At 39.3% G+C, this 22410-nt stretch overlaps 1 protein-coding gene across 2 annotated transcripts in view; it reads left to right on the forward strand.

Annotated features, from left to right (window-relative positions):
* MOCS3 (molybdenum cofactor synthesis 3) overlaps positions 1-22410 on the forward strand; it is a 113375-nt gene that overhangs the window by 13159 nt on the left and 77806 nt on the right. For both annotated transcript variants that reach the window (XM_073671462.1, XM_073671461.1), the window contains exons 3-4: positions 17114-17206; positions 21922-22042. In XM_073671462.1, the coding sequence (XP_073527563.1) occupies positions 17114-17206; positions 21922-22042 (214 nt within the window). The remainder of the gene's footprint in view (positions 1-17113; positions 17207-21921; positions 22043-22410) is intronic.

A 22410-nucleotide genomic window follows, 5' to 3' on the forward strand; every position in this document is an offset into this window, starting at 1 on the left:
TCACCTTCTCATTTAAAGATTTTTCTGTATTTTTATGACTTTGAGAATTGTATAGGAATTCCTGTCCATCAAGGACAGGAAACCTACAGATAAAAAGGGCGGCACCTCTCTCCCGCATCAGTTGGTTTACAGAGCACCGCCAGGTTAGTAACACAAATTTTTACATTTCTCTCTCTCTCTATATATATATATATATATAATATATATATATATATATATATACACACATACACACAGTACAGACCAAAAGTTTGGACACACCTTCTCATTTAAAGATTTTTCTGTATTTTCATGAAAATTGTACATTCACACTGATGGCATCAAAACTATGAATTAACACATGTGGAATTATATACTTAACAAAAAAGTGTGAAACAACTGAAAATATGTCTTATATTCTAGGTTCTTCAAAGTAGCCACCTTTTGCTTTGATGACTGCTTTGCACACTCTTGGCATTCTCTTGATGAGGTAGTCACCGGAAATGGTCTTCCAACAATCTTGAAGGAGTTCCCAGAGATGCTTAGCACTTGTTGGCCCTTTTGCCTTCACTTTGCGGTCCAGCTCACCCCAAACCATCTCAATTGGGTTCAGGTCTGGTGACTGTGGAGGCCAGGTCATCTGGTGTAGCACCCCCATCACTTTCCTTCTTGGTCAAATAGCTCTTACACAGCCTGGAGGTGTGTTTGGGGTCATTGTCCTGTTGAAAAATAAATGATGGTCCAACTAAACGCCAACCGGATAGAATAGCATGCCGCTGCAAGATGCTGTGGTAGCCATGCTGGTTCAGTATGCCTTCAATTTTGAATAAATCCCCAACAGTGTCACCAGCAAAGCACCATCACACCTCCTCCTCCATGCTTCACGGTGAGAACCAGGCATGTAGAGTCCATCCGTTCACCTTTTGTGTGTCGCACAAAGACACGGTGGTTGGAACCAAAGATCTCAAATTTGGACTCATCAGACCAAAGCACAGATTTCCACTGGTCTAATGTCCATTCCTTGTGTTATTTAGCCCAAACAAGTCTCTTCTGCTTGTTGCCTGTCCTTAGCAGTGGTATCCTAGCAGCTATTTTACCATGAAGGCCTGCTGCACAAAGTCTCCTCTTAACAGTTGTTGTAGCGATTTGTCTGCTGCTAGAACTCTGTGTGGCATTGACCTGGTCTCTAATCTGAGCTGCTGTTAACCTGCAATTTCTGAGGCTGGTGACTCGGATAAACTTATCCTCAGAAGCAGAGGTGACTCTTGGTCTTCCTTTTCTGGGGTGGTCCTCATGTGAGCCAGTTTCTTTTCAGCGCTTGATCGTTTTTGCAACTGCACTTGGGGACACTTTCAAAGTTTTCCCAATTTTTCGCACTGACTGATCTTCATTTCTTAAAGTAATGATGGCCCCTCGTTTTTCTTTACTTAGCTGCTTTTTTCTTGCCATAATACGAATTCTAACAGTCTATTCAGTAGGACTATCAGCTGTGTATCCACCAGACTTCAGCACAACACAACTGATGGTCCCAACCCCATTTATAAGGCAAGAAATCCCACTTATTAAACCTGACAGGGCACACCTGTGAAGTGAAAACCATTTCCGGTGACTACCTCTTGAAGCTCATCAAGAGAATGCCAAGAGTGTGCAAAGCAGTCATCAAAGCAAAAGGTGGGTACTTTGAAGAACCTAGAATATAAGACATATTTTCAGTTGTTTCACACTTTTTTGTTAAGTATATAATTCCACATGTGTTAATTCATAGTTTTGATGCCTTCAGTGTGAATGTACAATTTTCAAAGTCATTAAAATACAGAAAAATCTTTAAATGAGAAGGTGTGTCCAAACTTTTGGTCTGTACAGTATAGCTATCGATGGATAGACATACAGATGGATATTAGTGATGAGCGAGCACTAAAATGCTCGGGTGCTCGTTGCTCGGGTTGAGCAAATCGTAATGCTCTGGTGCTTGACCCGCATAACGAGCCCAATGTAAGTCATTGCGAGACTCGAGCATTTTTCCTGTGCCCCACCCCCCCGGAGGTCTTAGATTATTACAATAATGCTCTCGTTATTCTAAAATAAAAAGTTAGTTAAAACAAGTAACTTGGTACAATACAATATTGGAAGAACCTAGCGCCTTCGGTGGGTATTCTTCCTAACAGGAAAAAAAAAGTTTGTGAACTGACTACAGAGGCCGATCTACAAAGTTCTTAGAAGGTTCCTGAACATGGGTGAAAGCAAGCTACCTTGCTTCAGATAACAGCTAATGTCCAAAGAATAATGTACACTGCTCAAAAAAATAAAGGGAACACTTAAACAGCAGAATATAACTCCAAGTAAATCAAACTTCTGTGAAATCAAACTGTCCACTTAGGAAGCAACACTGATTGACAATCAATTTCACATGCTGTTGTGCAAATGGAATAGACAATAGATGGAAATTATTGGCAATTATCAAGACACACTCAATAAAGGAGTGGTTCTTCAGATGGGGACCACAGACCACATCTCAGTACCAATGCTTTCTGTTTGATGTTTTGGTCACTTTTGAATGTTGGTTGGGCTTTCACACTCGTGGTAGCATGAGACAGACTCTACAACCCACAGAAGTTGCTCAGGTAGTGCTGCTCATCCAGGATGGCACATCAGTGCGATCTGTGGCAAGAAGGTTTGCTGTGTCTGTCAGCATAGTGTCCAGAGGCTGGAGGCACTACCAGGACACAGGCCAGTACACCAGGAGACATGGAGGGGGCCGTAGGAGGGCAACAACCCAGCAGCAGGACAGCTGCCTTTGTGCAAGGAGGAACAGGAGGAGCACTGCCAGAGCCCTGCAAAATGAGCTCCAGCAGGCCACAAATGTGCATGTGTCTGCACAAACGGTTAGAAACCGACTCCATGAGGGTGGTATGAGGGATCGACGTGCACAGATGGGGGTTGTGCTCACAGCCCAACACCGTGCAGGATGCTCTTCACAGATGAAAGCAGGTTCACACCGAGCACATGTGACAGAGTCTGGAGACGCCGTGGAGCGTGATCTGCTGCCTGCAACATCCTTCAGCATGACCGATTTAGCAGTGGGTCAGTAATGGTGTGGGGTGGCATTTCTTTGAAGGGCCGCACAGCCCTCCATGTGCTCGCCAGATGTAGCCTGACTGCCATTAGGTACCGAGGTGAGATCCTCAGACCCATTGTGAGACCATATGTTGATGTGGTTGGTGCTGGGTTCCTCCTAATGCAGGACAATGCCAGACCTCATGTGGCTGGAGTGTGTCAGCAGTTCCTGCAAGATGAATGTATTGAAGCTATGGACTGGCCCGCCCATTCTCCAGACCTGAATCCGATTGAGCACATCTGGGACATCATGTCTCGCTTTATCCACCAACGTCACATTGCACCACAGACTGTCCAGGAGTTGGCGGATGCTTTAGTCCAGGTTTGGGAGGAGATCCCACAGGAGACCATCCGCAACCTCTTCAGGAGCATGCCTAGACGTTGTAGGGAGGTCATACAGGCACGTGGAGGCCACACACAATACTGAGCCTCATTTTGACTTGTTTTAAGGACATTACATCAAAGTTGGAACAGCCTGTAGTGTGTTTGTCCACTTTAATTTTGGGGCTGACTCCAAATCCAGGCCTCCGTTGGTTAATTAATTTGAATTCCATTGATGATTTTTGTGTGATTTTGTTGTCAGCACATTCAACGTTTTACAGAACAAAGTATTCAATGAGAATATTTCATTCATTCAGATCAAGGATCTGTTATTTGAGTGTTCCCTTTATTTTTTTTGAGCAGTGTACAGTACAGACCAAAAGATTGAACACACCTTCTCATTTAAAGATTTTTCTGTATTTTCATGACTATGACAATTGTACATTCACACTGAAGGCATCAAAACTATGAATTAACACATGTGGAAACCTTCTTCCTACCGAAACGTGCGTCAGGGTGACGCTTACCGCGGTTCAATTGGTGGCTGAGCAACGATCCAGGTATACCTTTCCCCAATATTTTGACACTAATTAATGGTACCATTTATATATGTATGTTGGGAGTGATTATATTCAGTTTATTGGGTATCCTAGATGCCATATAGGGATGCAGATGTAACATGGGGATGGAATATTCCCTAATTTTGAGTCGTTTGAATATTGATATATATATATTTTTTCGTCCCTACTAGCACTTGCAGTATGTTAGCCTACCATTTGCCGCGGGTGCGCCACAAATTTTATTATTTTTTGTGATCATGGCCTTTTTAATTTATATGTCTTGGTCTTAGCACTCTGTTTTCCAGGACATGTTTCGTATGTATATGTACATGATGTGATATATATTTTTCTAATAAAGTAATATTTTTTTACATATGAACTAGTGTGACCATCCTTTTTCTCTGCCTTGCGGAGATCCCCCCCTTTCTTATATCCACTAGATGGTCTGTTCTGAGGATTTAATCATATATACAATAACATGGGTCCATTGGGACTTGATATATTTCATCCTTGTTTATTGTGGTGGTGTTTCAGTCTCTCATTGTAACAACTGTTAAGAGGAGACTTTGTGCAGCAGGCCTTCATGGTAAAATAGCTGCTAGGAAACCACTGCTAAGGACAGGCAACAAGCAGAAGAGACTTGTTTGGGCTAAAGAACACAAGGAATGGACATTAGACCAGTGGAAATCTGTGCTTTGGTCTGATGAGTCCAAATTTGAGATCTTTGGTTCCAACCACCGTGTCTTTGTGCGACACACAAAAGGTGAACGGATGGACTCTACATGCCTGGTTCCCACCGTGAAGCATGGAGGAGGAGGTGTGATGGTGTGGGGGTGCTTTGCTTGTGACACTGTTGGGGATTTATTCAAAATTGAAGGCATACTGAACCAGCATGGCTACCACAGCATCTTGCAGCGGCATGCTATTCCATCCAGTTTGCGTTTAGTTGGACCATCGTTTATTTTTCAACAGGACAATGACCGCAAACACCTCCAGGCTGTGTAAGGGCTATTTGACCAAGAAGGAGAGTGATGGGGTGCTACGCCAGATGACCTGGCCTCCACAGTCACCAGACCTGAACCCAATCGAGATGGTTTGTGGTGAGCTGGACCGCAGAGTGAAGGCAAAATGGCCAATAAGTGCTAAGCATCTCTTGGAACTCCTTCAAGATTGTTGGAAGACCATTTCCGGTGACTACCTCTTGAAGCTCATCAAAAGAATGCCAAGAGTGTGCAAAGCAGTCATCAAAGCAAAAGGTGGCTACTTTGAAGAACCTAGAACATAAGACATATTTTCAGTTGTTTCACACTTTTTTGTTAAGTATATAATTCCACATGTGTTAATTCATAGTTTTGATGCCTTCAGTGTGAATGTACAATTTTCATAGTCATGAAAATACAGAAAAATCTTTAAATGAGAAGGTGTGTTCAAACTTTTGGTCTGTACTGTATATGCCGGATATGGCCTAATGTTCCTGAACAAAGATGATGAATTCTTCAAAGGGATGTTTCAGTCTTTTGGTCTTGAGTATCTCGGTGAATCCTCCCCTTTTATCCAGATGTGAGAGAAAATCCATTCCTTCTTGTGGTGAGAGAATTGGTATGATTTTTCCTGTGTGGTTAACTAGGATCTTTGTGGGAAATCCCCATCTGTATAATATTCCTTGTCTTCGAAGGATGGTTGTAAATTTGTTGAAAGTCTTCCTCATTTGGATTGTATCATTAGATAAATCAGCATAGATTTTAAGATGTTCATAGGGTTCGGGAAGTTGTTTTTTTTCTTTCATAAAATCCAGTAATTTCTCTTTAGTGGAGTAAAAATGAAACGGAGAATTGTATCTCTTGGTGTTTCCGTGGGGATTGAATTGGGGCGGCGGCAGGCGATGTATTGGATCTATCATTAGTTCTAGCTCTTGCACTATTGGAAGTACTTTTTGCATAATATTTTTAACATAATTTGGGAGCTTATTCTGGGTAATTTTCTCAGATATACCCCTTAATTTAATATTATTACGCCAATTTTGATCTTCGAGATCTGCTAGTATTGTACTTAGGTACTGAACCTCTTTTTGGGTGTCATGTTGTTTGTTTAGAACGTTGCTCTTTTTTTCCAAAACGTCCATTCTTTTGTCACTTTTATCAAGTGTAAGGTTGATTAGTTCTAAGGCTATGTTCACACATGTTGGGTTTTTCAGCGTTTTTTGCAGCAGAATTTTATGCAAATTATCAGCTGCGTTTTGCAGTACCAGCAAAGTCATGTTTTTTGTTTTTTTTTCTGTGTAGTTTGTGCCTCGGTTGGGTTTTTGGAAAATAGAGCATGTCACTTCTTTCAGCGTTTTTTCTGTGTTTTTTCACCCATAGGAAGTAATGGGTGGTGAACAAAATGTTGAAAAAACGCACCAAAATTTGCAGCATTTTTTCAGCTTTTTTGATGGCATAATAGAATGGGGTTCTTTTTTTCACAGAACTTTATGTACGTGCATTTATAGAGACAGAAGTACAGTGAAGAAAACACAGCAAAGCCTGCATTTTTGACGCAGCTTATTTCCTGCCAGAGATTAGGTTTTGCTGCAGATTTGTGATGCTGAAAAGCCCAACATTGCGTTTTTTTCAGCGTTTTTTTTTTCTGCAACAAAACCTGATTTCTTTGTAGGAAAGAAGCTGCATCAAAAATGCAGGTTTTGATGCATTTTTTGGTGTGTTTTTCAGCATCCCACAGTTCAGCTTTGCTTCCACGACAGAAGCATGAACACAGGTCACCAATGCAAGACATGTGTGAAACCATATTAACCAGAATTTCAATTTGTAACTGGGGGAGGTAAATTGTTCAGAAATACTTTACCTAAGACACTGGCAGTGCATGGAGTTTGTATGACACTATTTACTTTCATACTATGTTCTGCCATTCATTTGCTTAAGGCATTGTTCAATTTCACACCTCCCTTGGCCACAGGTATTGTTCAATCTCACACGTAGCTCTGCCAATGTTTACACATCACTAATTTAAACTCTCCTAATACAAACTACCATCTCAGTGACCAAGACAAGATGGTAGAATCATAGAAATAAATGTGTTTCACTGTTGGTTAATTTGTTCTGAACTAATTGACCAAATGGAGATAAAAGGATGAGTAAGATAGTGGTCATAATAAAAAATTACCATTATCTTACTCATCTTTTATCTCAATTTGGTCAAATAGTCCAGCAGGAATTAACCAACCTTATTTATTTTATTGACATACTGACAACCCTGTGTTAATTGTCCTATTCGCAGCATGTCTTTTTGACACACCTACCAGCGCCACTATACATATATACATCTTAGTGTTTCAAATACTGTTATACTTGCTTATTTTCACTAAAAACGCAGGAAAACCTGATAGCTATGTTCACACTAGGCGTTTTTTTTTCTGCATTTTTTTTTCACTACCCATTACTTTCAATGGGTGAAAAACGCTGAAAAAAACACTAAAAGAAGTGACATGCTCTATTTTGCAAAAAAAAACATGCAAAGCACAAAATCCTGATTAAAAAAAACCCAAGCTTTGTGCATGAGATTTCTGGAATCTCAGACTTTGCTGGTACTGTAAACCGCAGCTGAAAATTTGAATAAAAAAAACACATCAAAAAACGCTGAAAAAACAAAGATGTGTGAACATAGCCTGAGTTGGCTTGTAACAGTTTAGCCTGTCTTTCAAAAGCTGATTCAAAATTGTTGTTCAGTGCATGCACTATATCTGTCACATACTGTTCAGGGGCGTTTTTCTCTGTAGCTTGGATATTGTGGATTATTTTTGTATAACTTTTTGGTCTAATTACAGGGAGATCTTTTCTAAAGGTATCTTTGTCTAATGTGGGCCTGTTTTTATCTGGACTTTGTGTTGGGGAAGAGTCAGAGAATTTGTCTTCGGATTCAGATATAATGGTTTTATGCAGAGTGTGGAGTCGGTAAGCCAAACCTCTGACTCCTCAATTTCTCTGACACCGACTCCACGACTCCGACTCCCTCATACATGGCTCATGTTTAAGTGATAAATTTACTGTAGCACAGATTCATCTCAGCTAAAAGTCTACACCCTTAGATCAGGAACAGGACAGACATTTATAGGACATTTCATAACTTTCCCAAAATCTTATGAAAAAAATATTCCCCCACAAACTTCACTGAACTACTGTACCCAATTTATTATATATTTTAGGAGTTGGAGTCGGTCCATTTTATACCGACTCCACCAAAATGGACTCCGACTCTGACTCCACAGCCCTGGTTTATGAGGTTTTTCCTCTGATTCTTAGTCCTTCCTTTTGCTTTTTTTTGTTAACATTTGCAGGGATAGAGACTTCCATTTTATATGGTTGGTTACTAATTATTTTGTACAATTCTTTTAACACTTTAGTAGTTGTTTCTTCTCTTTTTTGATTATTCATATTTTTATCTAGATTATGATACTACTTCTGATTTATTGTAATAAGTGGGGGTAGCTGCTTCTGCTTCAAAGGAAGGTCTGGGTGGACTTATACATAAAGGCGTGTCATTAATATTGGTTAGATCCTCTAGGGATGATGATTTTTGAGAATGTTTGACATTGTCAATAATAATAAGTCCTTGTACCCTGGGCCTTATGGAGCAGGTACGTACTATTACGGCAATGTAATCGCGCCTACACAGAGGTTACTTTGATCATGTGCAGTGCACAACTGTGTCTGCAGCACTGACAGGTTATAATGTATAGCAGTGTTCCTGCACCGCTATACATTATAAATGCGATCAGAATAGAGAAAGTCAAAGTCCCATAGTGGAACTAAGTAAAAAAGTGAGAATAAAGTAAAAAAAAAAAAAAAAAGTTGTAAAAATACTTTTTAAATAAATTAATATATATGTTGTACCCATAAATAAATTTTAAAAAAGAAAAGAAAAAAAACGAACAATAAAAGTACACTTATTTGGTATTGCCGCGTCTGGAGCGACCTGACCTATAAAACTGTCCCACTAGTTAACTAATTTAGTGAACACGGTAAAAAAGATAAATAAAGCACCGTTTTTTGTTTATCATCATACCGCTGAACAAAGTGGAATAAAACGTGATCAAAAAGACGAATGTAAATAAAAATGGTACCACGGAAAACTTCATCCTGTCCTGCAAAAAAACAAGCCGCCATACAGCTTCTTCAGCCGAAAAATAAAAGTTATAGCTCTCAGAATAAAGTGATGCAAAAATAATGTATTTTTTTTCTCTAAAATAGTTTTTGTGTAAAAGCTCCAAAACATTAAAAAAAATAAATGTGGTATCGCTGTAAACGTACTGATCCGAAGAATAAAGCTGTCTTATCAATTTTACCACACGCGGAACAGCATAAAAACAAACAAACAAAAAAAAAACACAATTCCTGAATTGTTGTTTTTTGTTTATTCTGCCTCCCAAAAATCGGAATGGAAAGCAATCAAAAAATGTCACATTCCTGAAAATGGTACCAATAAAAACTCATCCTGCAAAAAACAAGCCCTTACAGGACTGTCAGCCGAAATATGGAAAAATTATAGCTCTCAAAATATGGCAATGCAAAAACTAGTCTTTGCAAAAATAAAGCATCTTTTAGTGTGTGACAGCAGCCAAACATAAAAACCTGAAGAATAAAGTCGGCTAATCTCTTATACCGCACAAGGAATGGCGTAAAAAATAAATAAAACCAATTCTTCACCTGCTGCTGATTTGTTCATTCTGCCTCTCAAAGATCGCAGTATGGCTCCGCTCACATGTATCCTGCGCTGAGCTCTTACACCGGGGTTTCCATGTAAATCCCTGAAATACGTGATTCAGATGGAACCTGCAGCGGAAGATTCCCTGTAGGCAGATAGAGGTCCCGTGGACGCCGTCTGGCCTGTAACCCTACGGCGTCTGTCTTTTTATTAGGCATGCATAAAAGTGTCGTCGTCCAGTTTGTGAATCTCTGAAAAAAGGACATCGCTAAACAGAGGCCAGACGGAGTCCAGAGTAACTGCTGCCACATTATAATGAATGTATCCCAAAGGATAATGTTCGTGTTGGGATTTTTTCAAAAGTAAAGAAAAAAAATAATGACGATATGGCGACTAGTATTAAGCACATGTGCTCGCTCCTTGAGTTTGCATCGGGTGCTCGTGTATGCACCGTGGATCGCGGGTGCTCAAGTGACATGTTCAATTCCCTTCCCTGCATGTTTTGCTGCTGTTATTCAGCCAAAAAATCACGCGGGGATTGCCTGCCATACTTGAGCAATTCTCGCATGTAGTTTTTTGGGTGTTTAACAACCGTGAAACATGTGGGACGGGGACTCGAGCATGTCACTCGAGCACCCTCTGTCACAGGTGTGTCAGATGCAACAGACAGTCGCTCTGCATCTGGCTGCAGAACGTCTCTACGTTTGGCATTGCAAGTGCCTTCTTAATCCTTCTTACTTTTGGACCCAGCGGCAACCTCCCTTCTGTTCTGATTTACACACCTTGAACCGGGTTTATAAACTCTGTCTGCTTCTGAGAGTCGCCGGTGATATTCACATCTTCCCTTGTGGAGGCTTGGAGCTATAGCTGTCTGCCTACTTCCTTTCTGGTGCCTTGGAGGATGTTTGGTGTTATCTTGGAGAAAGTCACAGGCCAACCATTGTACAGTATAATAGGCCTCACACAGTCCTCCATACAGAATAATGGACCCCGTATAGTCCTCCAAACAGTAAAATGATCCCACATAGTCCTCCATACAGAATAATCGGCCCCACAAAGTCCTCAATACAAAATAATGGCCCCACATAGGGGTGGTGGTCCTGGTGTCGCGGGCCAAATATAATGAACCTGCGGACCAGATTTGGCCCACGGAACAGAGTTTGACATGTATGGTCTATAGGAAAGAAGGTTTAATCATAATCACAGACTGCTATTCTTTACTGTAAGAGCAGTAAAATAATGGACGTCTCTGCCACATGATTTTGAAATGGTTGATTCACTACAAAAGTTTAAGGAGGTCCTTGATGCCTTTTTTAAATATAACATTATTGCCTCATGTTTTTGTTGTTTTTTTTTTTACCTTTTTCTGAATCAGCATGTTAGGTTATAAGTTGAACTCAATGTACTTATGATTCTATGAATCTATTACTTAAGCCTGTAATGGCCAGGCCTGATTGAATTTTAGCTAATACCTATTGATTAAATTTTTTTCTCATAAATCAATAGTATAGCAAAGATGAAAATCTTTGTAATATATCTTAATAGACAAATATGCCTCTTTCTCTACTTTTTAGCTACTTGTTTCCCTCCCTGAGCCTCCTGCAGTGATCATTGTCTTTCGAAACAGGATGAAATCAGTCTGTACATTCAGTATGAGGATCATGTTGCGTGCTGCAGCCCATAGTTATACAGATGAGGAGGGAGACAGAGGCTTGTGTCCATGCATGGGAGTTTTTTTGTGGCATAAGTTTCTCTATTCTGTTTTGGGGTACATATAATTTATTGACTATCTCATTTAAATGTATAAGTTTATTGGAGAAAATATTTAATTTGTCTTTCTTTTTTTATCTTTACCTCAAGCACAGGCTCTGAATGTCCTGTCCCAAAGTTGACAGCCCTGTATATGGCATATGAGGCTGATGAGTTTGGGTCGGGAGACCTGTGGACAGTCCGTGCTTGTTTTTTTTGGAGGGGGTTTAGTTGTATTTTTCATTGGCACCATTTTGGGGTAAATATAACTTAATGTCTAACTTTTCCAAACTATTTATTGCGGGAAATTTAAAAACAAACATCAATTCTTTTTTGTGTTTTGATGTTTTAAATATTATGCTTGTTCATGTGCTGCACAAAAAAAATGGAATTTAACTCTGTGAATCAGTGCGAATATGGTGATACCAAATTTATATAAACTGTGGACAAATTAATCAATGCTTTTATGCTTGTATTCAGACATCGAAAGCTTTTAAAATTTGTATAATTTTGGTATAACTGGAGGCTGCGCTAAAATTATACGACTTTTGGTGTTTTCACACTATTTTTGCCCAGCTTCGACAAGGTGGGTGAAGCTGGGGCGGGACTGGTCGTGGCAGCCACCACCTGTCAAATTCATGACAAGTAGCGGCATTCGCTACACCACAAATCTTAGTCCAGGAGGAACTAGAGTAAGATTTGTGGCAAGGCATACACAGAGGTGCACGCCAATTGTCCGGCGCTCCTAATTCATAAAAAGGCGTACGCTTCATCGTGAATCAGAAGCGCCTGACTCCAGCAAAACTCCTCATTAACACCAGCATGAGCAACGGCAGTATTGATTAATCGCGGCTTTGTACATATTTATTAGGCAATTTGTTTTTTTGATCAATCCAAAAATTTAACAAACCTGAAAACTGAATATTTAAGAAAGTAAAAGTGATGTTTTGTTTTTCGTAGGAGAATATCTATGTGAGCAGAATTATTGGGCAATTATTAGTATGCAGAATTGTTATACAACTAAATGAAAACTATAAATTTGCCATCTCAATTTTTTATTTTCATCTGTTAAAGTGAGAATAATCAAACAACTAAATGTACAAACACATTTCTGACTTTTCTAAAATGAATATCGGTGACCAATATAGCCATCCTCCATTTCAACAAGTTACACTATAAGGCTTCCATCCATGGAGTTTCAAATGTTCTTATTCTGTTGATAAGCGACAGGTTGGCTGAGGAAGAGGCCATGCCATTATTATTTAATCTTTAAAGGAGTATTCCCATATCCAGAATCCTATCCCAGTATGTAGCAGGTATAATAATATTATTAATATTCGCAAATACCTCCAGTTAGAAATGTAGCATAGTTTTTCTGATTTGCTATGTACTTTATGTATCCATGGTTACGACCACTGATAAAGTGACAGTTATCTAGCTGTTAGTGGTCATAACCATGGATACCTGCACATAAGGAAAGAGACATGGTGCATCAGAAAATCTATGCTATATTTTTAATTTGAGGTATTTGCTAATATTATTATTACACCTACTACATATTGGGATAGGATCTTGGAGATGGGAATACCCCTTTTAGGCCTTTATTGGCTAGCCCAGCAACGGAGTACTTTGATTCATGTGATGGAGCATTGCCCTGCAAATAATATATATAATTTTTTTTTTGAAAGATGCAGACTTTTTCCTCTACCACTGCTTCTAAAAGCTGGCAGTAGGTTTTCTTGGTTGATTTTTAGTCCATCTTTAATAATTCCAACCCATAGCAGTACCCCACCTCCACCTGGCTGGCATCTGAGTCAAAGTGGAGGCCTGTGCCCATTACTGATCCAGCCACAGACCCATCTCCAAAGACATACTGAAAGGGAATTTAGATGTGAGCCCCAATGGGGACAGCGATGATAATTTATGTAAAGCACTGCGGAATATGTTGGCGCTATATAAAAAAAATAAGGATTATTATTCATCTGGTTCAACAGTCACTCTCTTCTCATCAGTCCATAAAACATTTGAAAAAATTTGACTTCAGATATTTCTTGGCCCAGTGTTGATGTTTCAACTTCTTGTTCAGTGGCGTCCGGGTTTCTTCTCAAATCTTTGGCATTTAATGTGCATCTTTTTTTCTCAACCTGATTTTGCATCTCTGAAAATTATTTTCAACAGAACTATGATCGCCCCAATATCTTAGCAATTTCAGGAGTGCTGCATCCCTCTGTAAAACTTGTAACAAATTTTGACTCTTCAGAGTCAGCTAAATCTGTTTTTTGCCCCATTTTGTTTGAGAAAAACAAGCTGCCTAATAATTCTGCACACCTTGATAAAGGGTGTTGATATCCTTAGCCCTCAGCACTCCCTCATTGCCCAGATAAACATCACCTAATCTGCTTCAGCCAATAAGCATTCAAGTTTATACAGCTTGGATTTGGAAAATTAATGCATAAAAATTATATTTTCAAAATACTAACTTGCCTAATTGTGCACACGGTGTATTTCTATTTAACTTTGATTACTTTTATCCAATTAAGGCAACAGCAGTTCAATGACAAGTCGTGCAACTAAAAGCATTTCTGCAACTGGCTGAAGTTTGATTATTTTTAAGCTCTGATTTTGCTATAAATAAAGCAGCTAAGTTTCAGACAAGTTGCATGCAAATCCCATGTCGTATTAAGGTCAATGAAATTGTGTCACATGCAACAAGCGACAAAAAATCCCAACACCCATGGAAACCTATGCAGCTCGATGTCACAATTTCAGTATGTCGCAGGTCACAACACGATCTAGGAAATATTTACATCCAGTGCTGCAATTTCACGTGACACATGACGACTTGTAGCCCTAGCCTAACACACCATTTGAAAAAAAACAATTGTGTTGATTAATTTTGGGCGACAAAATGTAACCATTTTTTAGTTAACTAACCAATATGAGGACTTATTTTTGTGTGACAAGATGGTAACCTTTTGGGGAACATACAGCTTAAAAAAAAATGTTTATTATTTTTACATAAACAGAGATCTAAGGACTTTTTTTGCAATCACTTTTCATCCTGTATTTTAGTAGGTTTAACAATTCTGCATTGTTTTTTTGCATATTATGGTATTCACCCCACAGAATAAGTACCGCAATTTAGTTTTATAACATTGGCTGACACCCAATTTATGTGGATTGGTCTTTTATGAAGAAACTTTGAAGCACTTAGCACTTGAACCTTGGTCCCAACATGCTATCCTTACCTTATGGTATACTGCTTCTTAAGAAGGATCAAATCTTTTGAAATTCGAATTCACACCCTTTGAGAAGTTTTTCGCAAAAATTTGATTTGCAGCAAATCGATTAGCCATGAGTCTCAATACTGCAAAGCCTCTAATTTCCTGGACAAATAAGTGTTTAAAACTCTGAAATCTCCCAGGACTCTATTTAATCTCTTTTGAGCTCTTCAATGCAAAATAATGTTTGGAATGTCCAAGTGACCTTGACATGTATGGCCGGGGTAAACTATTGGTAACCTGCAGTTCAAAGTTAAAAAACAGTGCTTGTGCTGTCTGTCAGGCGGGTACACTTAGGAGGTATGCATCCAACATTGTCTACTGTCAGGATAAATGCAGAGGCACTGGGAAATTCAGTCTGCTGTGCTTTTCTACACAGATGAACAAACTTTCCTCCTTCGTCTGATGAATGGTTGATCATGGCAATGTTATAGTATACGTCGTGATAAGCTCCTGACATATACTATAGGCTAAGTGCACAGATTCAGTGAGGGCCAGCATCACCACCCAGGGCAGGTGCTGGGGCCCTGGACAAATGGGGGCCCACTTGACATCGGCCAGGGCATAACTACAGCGGTCGCCGCTTCAAGTGCGCAGGTTCGGCGGGTGTGGGGCCTGCCGACACCCGCAAATACTTCAGCTGGATGTGCGTCTTCGGACCCACATTCAGCTGAAGTGTATTGCAGCGCACAGGCACATCAGTTCCATGCACGGCAATACACAATGCCGGCCAATCAGGGGCCAGCAGCTGACATCAGCGTGCATGTGACTGGGGACGCATAGCAGTGACATCATGCGCTCCCGTCGCACGCTGATGTCAGTTGCTGGCTTCAGAAAAGAAAGACGCCGCACGGTGGAGGGAGCGGATAGGAGGTGAATTTATTTTTTATTTTTATTTTTTTTTTTAAGTCAGAGACTGCATGGTGGCCATACTACTACATGGATAATTATGGGCTGTGCATTATACTATACGGATGACTATGGGCTCTGCAATATATATGGAGGTGCATTGTATTATATAAAGGACTATGGGCTGTGCATTTTATTATATGAAGGATATGGGCTGTGTATTTTACCAATATGGAGGACTATGGGATGTGCTTTATATATGGATGCGCATTATACTATATGGAGGGCTATGGTGGGTGCATTATATTATATGTAGGATTATGGGCTGCACTTTATACTGTATGGTGGACTATGGGATGCATTACACTATATGTGTGGTATTGTAGAATTTACAATAGATATCACTCATGTAATATAAAAAGTAAGTGAAATCTTTGGCATTGAGCTATACTTATATTTCTCTGCCGTGTTACTCTATCCTTAGTCTTTTATGATTAGGCACACCATTCTGCGATTGCCTGTAAGTCCACAAGAGTGACTGAAATGTCCTGTACTGGGTCAACTCAGGATTCACCTCCCAGGCATGTGTTCTATGCCAAACCTAATTGACTATACATTTTATTAATGATCCATGCAAAGTCGTGGACTTGATAACGACCATCTATTCTTGAAGCAGCAACACTGTGTCTGTATGCCTTATTAACTTTGAATGGTATTTTCTCGTGGATAACATGATGTCCAGACCATGGGAAAAAGAATCAGGGCTGTATTCTTCGAGTGATCCCCCATCCATCAATGTGGATTAGTGCCAACAAATAACACTGAATGAAGAATGGGTATTGGAGAATTGTGATGATGTAGCAAAAGAACCAGCAAATTACACTCCATCACTAGAAGAATTAGCCATTACTAATGTAAATTCAATTCTGTTGTGCTCACCCTTGCATAGGGGCTCAATCCTTTGCAGAGTGCTGCCTGGGAAATTCAACCCATATGTTGCCCCCCAAAAACTTATTTCAGTAAAAATACCTGAAAAATACAAAGAATTTTAGTTACACAAAACCATTTTGTACACCCTGTTCAAAGGCTTCAGTAAGTGACATGGGGCCCTCCTCACCTAGTAATGGCGGACTTCAAAATAAAACAAGCTCCAATTTCTATGCTGCATAATATTTACACATTATTATTATTTACATATAACTTAATATATGGACATCTATGGTTTGATGTCTTTGCCTATGTGGATTGGATGGGTTGTTACCAGCATGTGGTGAGAATTTCATGTCAATAGCAGCTTTAGAAATATATTTACTTAGAAAGTTGGTGACGTATTCAATACTTATTTCACCTGCCGTATACGGTGGGAGTTTATCTGCTGAGATTCTCATCTGGTATGCAGTTTACTATGCATGACTGTGCTATAAAATTAATATAGCTATAGTTCTATACATAAAAATTATTAGAATAACCTGAATGTTATTTTGTGCTTTACTTCTAGTTATTCTTCAAGGCAGAAGAAGTCTTTGTTTAACAGTTTAATATCTATGGGTTCTCTTTCTCCAGGTCAACTAAACTTATCAAGAGCATCTGTGTTAATAATAGGATGTGGAGGTTTGGGATGTCCATTAGCACAATATTTGGCTGCCGCTGGAATAGGTGATGATATCTGATTTTTTTTTATTACTTTGTTTTATTTTCTCTATTTGATGTGGCACATTTACTCTAGTACTATGCAAGTCATTATTCAACACTTTGAATGTATGGCCAGCCAGTGTTTCTTTTCTTTTGGTCAAAGAATGAGCTATCTCTACGGGTTTGCCAATTATACTGTGGGGGGCATGATTCGAAAGAAGTGCAGGGATGAATGATGGCTCTCCCAGACAGGTTTGGGGACAAAAGCGCCAAGATTAAACATCAATACATAAACACCCAATTACAATAAGGGAATTGTGACAAACATCATTAGGAGGCTGATTAAGCACTCCTAACACTTTATGGGGGTATAGCCTGCTGTCAGGTTCCCTTTAACATGACACAGGATGGCATTGTACAACAGTGGGTTACAGAAGAATGGCAGAAATAATCCACAATTGATAAGTAAAGTATATAAAAAGGTTTATTATTTGTATCTTATAAAGGGGTTTTTCCCACGAAGGAAAGTTCATTTTAATCAATAGGTCTTGGAATAATAATAGCTTCCACAATTGGATGTGTTTAAATAAAATGTTCCTGCGCTGAGATAATCTTATAAATGTGCCCTGTAGTGTACTGTGTACTGTGTAATGGCTGTGTCTGACCATGTACAGAATACAGTCTGATCATACCACAGCTCCTGGTATGAGGGAGGAAGGGAGGAAGCACAGGAGAGTATACAGGCAGGACAGCATTGGATCACAGCTGATTCTTCTTGTGAGATAAAACATTTCACTGCCTGATTTTAAACAATGTTTTACTTCAAAGAAAGAATCAGCGGCAATATCCTGCTGTAATGTCTGTATACTCTTTTGCTTCCTCCCCTGCCCAGGAGATGTGGTATGATCAGACCGTGTTCCTGTACAGTCAGACACAGCCATTACACAGTACACAGCAGGGGCACATTTATAAGATTATCTCAGCACAGGAACATATTATTTAAACACATCCAATTGTGGAAGTGACTATAATGCCAAGATCTATTGATTTAAATCAACTTTTGTTCTTGGGAAAACCCCTTTAAGTTATAGTCTGTAGCTCTGCGTAGTCAGATATACTATTCCTCTGAGAGTTCACTGCAAAGCTAGTGTATGTACATCTGAATTCTAATACATAAGTATGGAATGACTGTACCTGTACCCCAGCCTAAACTACCAGCCGTATATGGAGGGAAAATATTTAAATAAACCTTGAGTTCCTCTTTAAGACGAGCAAAAAAATGTTACTTAGAAGTCTGATTTTTTTTTTTTTTATACAGAATTTTTAAATATATTTTATATACAGTGGGGAATATAAGTATTTGATACACTGCCAATTTTACAAGTTTTCCACCTTCAAAGAATGGAGAGGTTTGTAATTTCTATCTTAGGTACACTTCTACTGTGAGAGACAGAATCTAAACCAGAAAATCACATTGTATGATTTTTAAATAATTAAATTGCAATTTATTCCATGAAATAAGTATTTGATCACCTACCAACCAGCAAGAATTCTGGCTCTCACAGGCCTGTTAGGTTTTTCTTTATGAATCCCTGCTACTCTGCACTCATTACCTGTATTAATTGCACTTGTTTGAACCTGTATAAAAGACACCTGTCCGCACACTTAATCAATCACACTCCAACCTCTCCACCTTGACCAAGACCAAAGAGCTGTCTAAGGACACCAGGGACAAAATTTTAGATCTGCACAAGGCTGGTATGTGCTACAGGACAATAGACAAGCAGCTTGGTGAGAAAGCAACAACTGTTGGCACAATTATTAAAAAAATGGAAGAAACGTAAGAGGACTGTCAATATTCCTCAATCTGGGGCTCCATGCAAAAATTTCGCCTCGTAGGGTAGGGATGATTCTGAGAAAGGTCATGAATCAGCCCAGAATTACACGGAAGGATGTGGTCAATGACCTGAACAGAGTTGGAACACTGTCTCAAACATTACCGTTGGTAACACACTACGCCGTCATGGATTAAAATTCTACAGGGCACGCAAGGTCCCCCTGCTCACGGCAGCACATGTCCAGGCCCGGTTGAAGTTCGCCAATGACCGTCTGAATGATCCAGATGAGACATGGGAGAAGGTCATATGATCAGATGAGACCAAAATAGAACTTGTTGGTATCAACTCCACTCGCCGTGTTTGAAGGAAGAAGAAGGATGAGTACAACCCCAGGAACACCATCCCAACTGTGAAGCATGGAGAGGGAAACATCATGCGGAAACATCATACTTTTCTGAAAAAGGGACAGGAAAACTACACTGTATTGAAGGAAGTAAGGATGGAGTATTGTATCACGAGATTTTGGCAAACAACCTCCTTCCCTCACAGGGGATGTATTAAATAAAGTGGATGGTATACCTATGGACAAAGACATGTGACTTGTTATATTTAGATGTTGAGTCATTGTATACATCAATTCAACATCATGATGGAATTAGAGCTGCTAAAACTTTCTTATCAATGACTGATCATGGCATAGATTTGACAAATTTTCTCCTAGTCCTTTTGGAATTTGTGTTAGAACACCACAATTTTTTCATATTAAAGGTCACAATTTACCTGCAAAATCAAGTGACGGCCATAGGGGCGGCATTTGTGCCCTCACATGCAAATTTGTTTTCAGGCCTATGGGAGAGGCGACTCTTTTTTACAAATCCAATATCATTTATTGAGAAGGTCTTGTTATGGTTACGCTTTATCAATGATATTTTCATGATTTGGCAGGGAACTGAACAGGACCTTCTAGCCTTTCTAGAAATCTTCAATGACAACAACATAAACATCAGACTAACATGTCAGTGTAGCCAGACCACTATTGATTTTCTAGACATCTCAATTTCAAAAGGACAAAGCGATACCTTGGAAACTGAGGTTTTCAGGAAAGACACTGCTGTCAACTCGCTACACCATGCGTCCTCATCACACCCACGTCCAATAGTAAATGGAATACCAATGGACTAGTTCCCAAGATTTAAAAGAATATACTCTTAACAATCCCTCTTTTCGTGAACAGGCCCATGATCTTGCCTTGAGATTTGAGGAGTGAGGTTACTCGAGATGGAGCATTCGGAAGGGTCTTAAAAGAGCTTCCTCTGCCAAAAGAGTGGACTTACTGAAATCACGGTCTAAACCTACGTCTGAACTAAAGTGAGGTTTACATCGACCTTCAGTGAGAAGTGGTCAGATATGAAATATGCACTTGGAAAGTACTGGCCTAGTTTAAAAACTGATCAGACCCTAGCAAGATACATGTGCAAGCAACCTTCAATCACATACAGGAGATCACGTAATCTGAAGGATCTCTTAGTCTACAGATATTATGTAGGACCAAATCTGGAAAAAGCTTTTCGTTCCAAAGGACCAAAATGCTTTTTTTTTTTTTTTCCTGCAATAATTGTATTGTCTGTCCGAATATGTCTCGACCATCAATATTTGTGTCTAGTGATGGAACCAAGAACTTTACCACCACTCAACACATTACCTGTAACACCGAAGGTGTGGTATACTATGCGATATGTCAATGTCAGAAGGTGTATGTAGGCTTGACTTCAAGACCCCTAAAAAATAGTGTAAGGGAGCATTACGGAGATATTAGGAATGCTCGGAATGTCACTGATGTATCCTAATTGAAACCAATGCCGAGGCATTTCAAATTGAATCATAACTGTAATGCTGGACTACTAAAGGTAATGGGTATTGATAGAGTACATATCGACCAGTGTGGTGGAAACTGGAGGAATAACCTGGCACAACTCGAGGCCAAATGGATTCTCAAAATCGGGTCTGTTCAACCAAATGGTTTAAATGAAGTGATTAGTTTTGCCCCTTTTCCGTTAATCATGATTTTACAGAATTGATTAAAGCACTTTTCTCTGCATTCAGACCTCTACCATGGGTCATACAGGTATGTGTAGATTTACTTTTCTATACCCTGTATGCCCATAGTAGAGGTCTGGGGGTGACACATTCTGTTTAAATTTGAATTGGCATTAGCTTCTCTTTCTTATAGGCTTACTTTGACATGTGAAGTGCCAGAAATATTCAGGCCAATATTAAGTGTCTCCTTCCGTCAGTAAGAGCATTGAAGATGGGTCGTGACTGGGTCTTCCAGCATGACAATAACCCGAAACACACAGACACAGGACAACTAAAGAGTGGCTCCATAAGAATCATTTCAAGATCCTGAAGTGGCCTAGCCAGTCTCCAGACCTGAACTCAATAGAAAATCTTTGGAGGGAGCTGAAACTCAATGTTGCCCAACGACAGCCTCGAATCCTGAAAGATCTGGAGAAGATCTGTATGGAGGAGTGGGCTAAACGTAGTCAAGAAATACAGGAAATATCTGATCTCTGTAATTGCAAACAAAGGTTTCTGTTCTAAATATTAAGTTTTGTTTTTCTATTGTATCAAATACTTATTTCGTGCAATAAAATGCTAATTAATTATGTAAAAATCATACGATGTGATTTTCTGATTTGATTTTTAGATTCCGTCTCTCACAGTTGAAGTGACAAATACAATATAAATTACAGACCTCTCCATTCTTTGTAGGTGGGAAAACTTGCAAAATCGCCAGTGTATTAAATACTTATTTTCCCCAGTGTAGTTATGTATTATATTATAAGTAGTTTGTTTTTCTAAAATAGGGTAAAGTTTTAGAGTCTCTTTTTATGTACACAGGACGATTGGGGTTGCTGGATTATGATGTAGTAGAAACAAGCAATCTTCATAGACAAGTTTTACATGGAGAGAAAAGAAAAGGCATGTCAAAATCTGCATCTGTCGTGAAAACACTAAGAAAGTATGTGGTCCTTTTAATCGGTTGTCATTTTTAAATTATTTATTCTGTTAACACCATGAGCTAAAGGAAAGCTTGAGATGTTGTCCACAGCAACCAATCAGGTTATTTCATTTTTTTAAAGGCCTTAGAAAACTGAGAACTGGAATCTGATTGTGCACTCTCTGGGAAAGTGCACTGTTTTATTGCACTAATTTTGATAAATCTCCCACATTATCTTTTGTTTGATCATTTTCTAATTTGATGATTATGATTAGTAAGTTTATTTGCATAAGTCTATTTATGACCTTGTCTTCAACTCACCTGATTTGTCCAAGTCAATGGAGTATGAAAAGTTAAAGAATTTTCCTTTGGATGGAACCTTAAAAACT

This window comes from Phyllobates terribilis, unplaced genomic scaffold (genome assembly GCF_046119375.1).
Source record: "Phyllobates terribilis strain yellow unplaced genomic scaffold, ASM4611937v1 Scaffold_3__8_contigs__length_932513732, whole genome shotgun sequence".
Lineage (NCBI taxonomy): Eukaryota > Metazoa > Chordata > Amphibia > Anura > Dendrobatidae > Phyllobates > Phyllobates terribilis.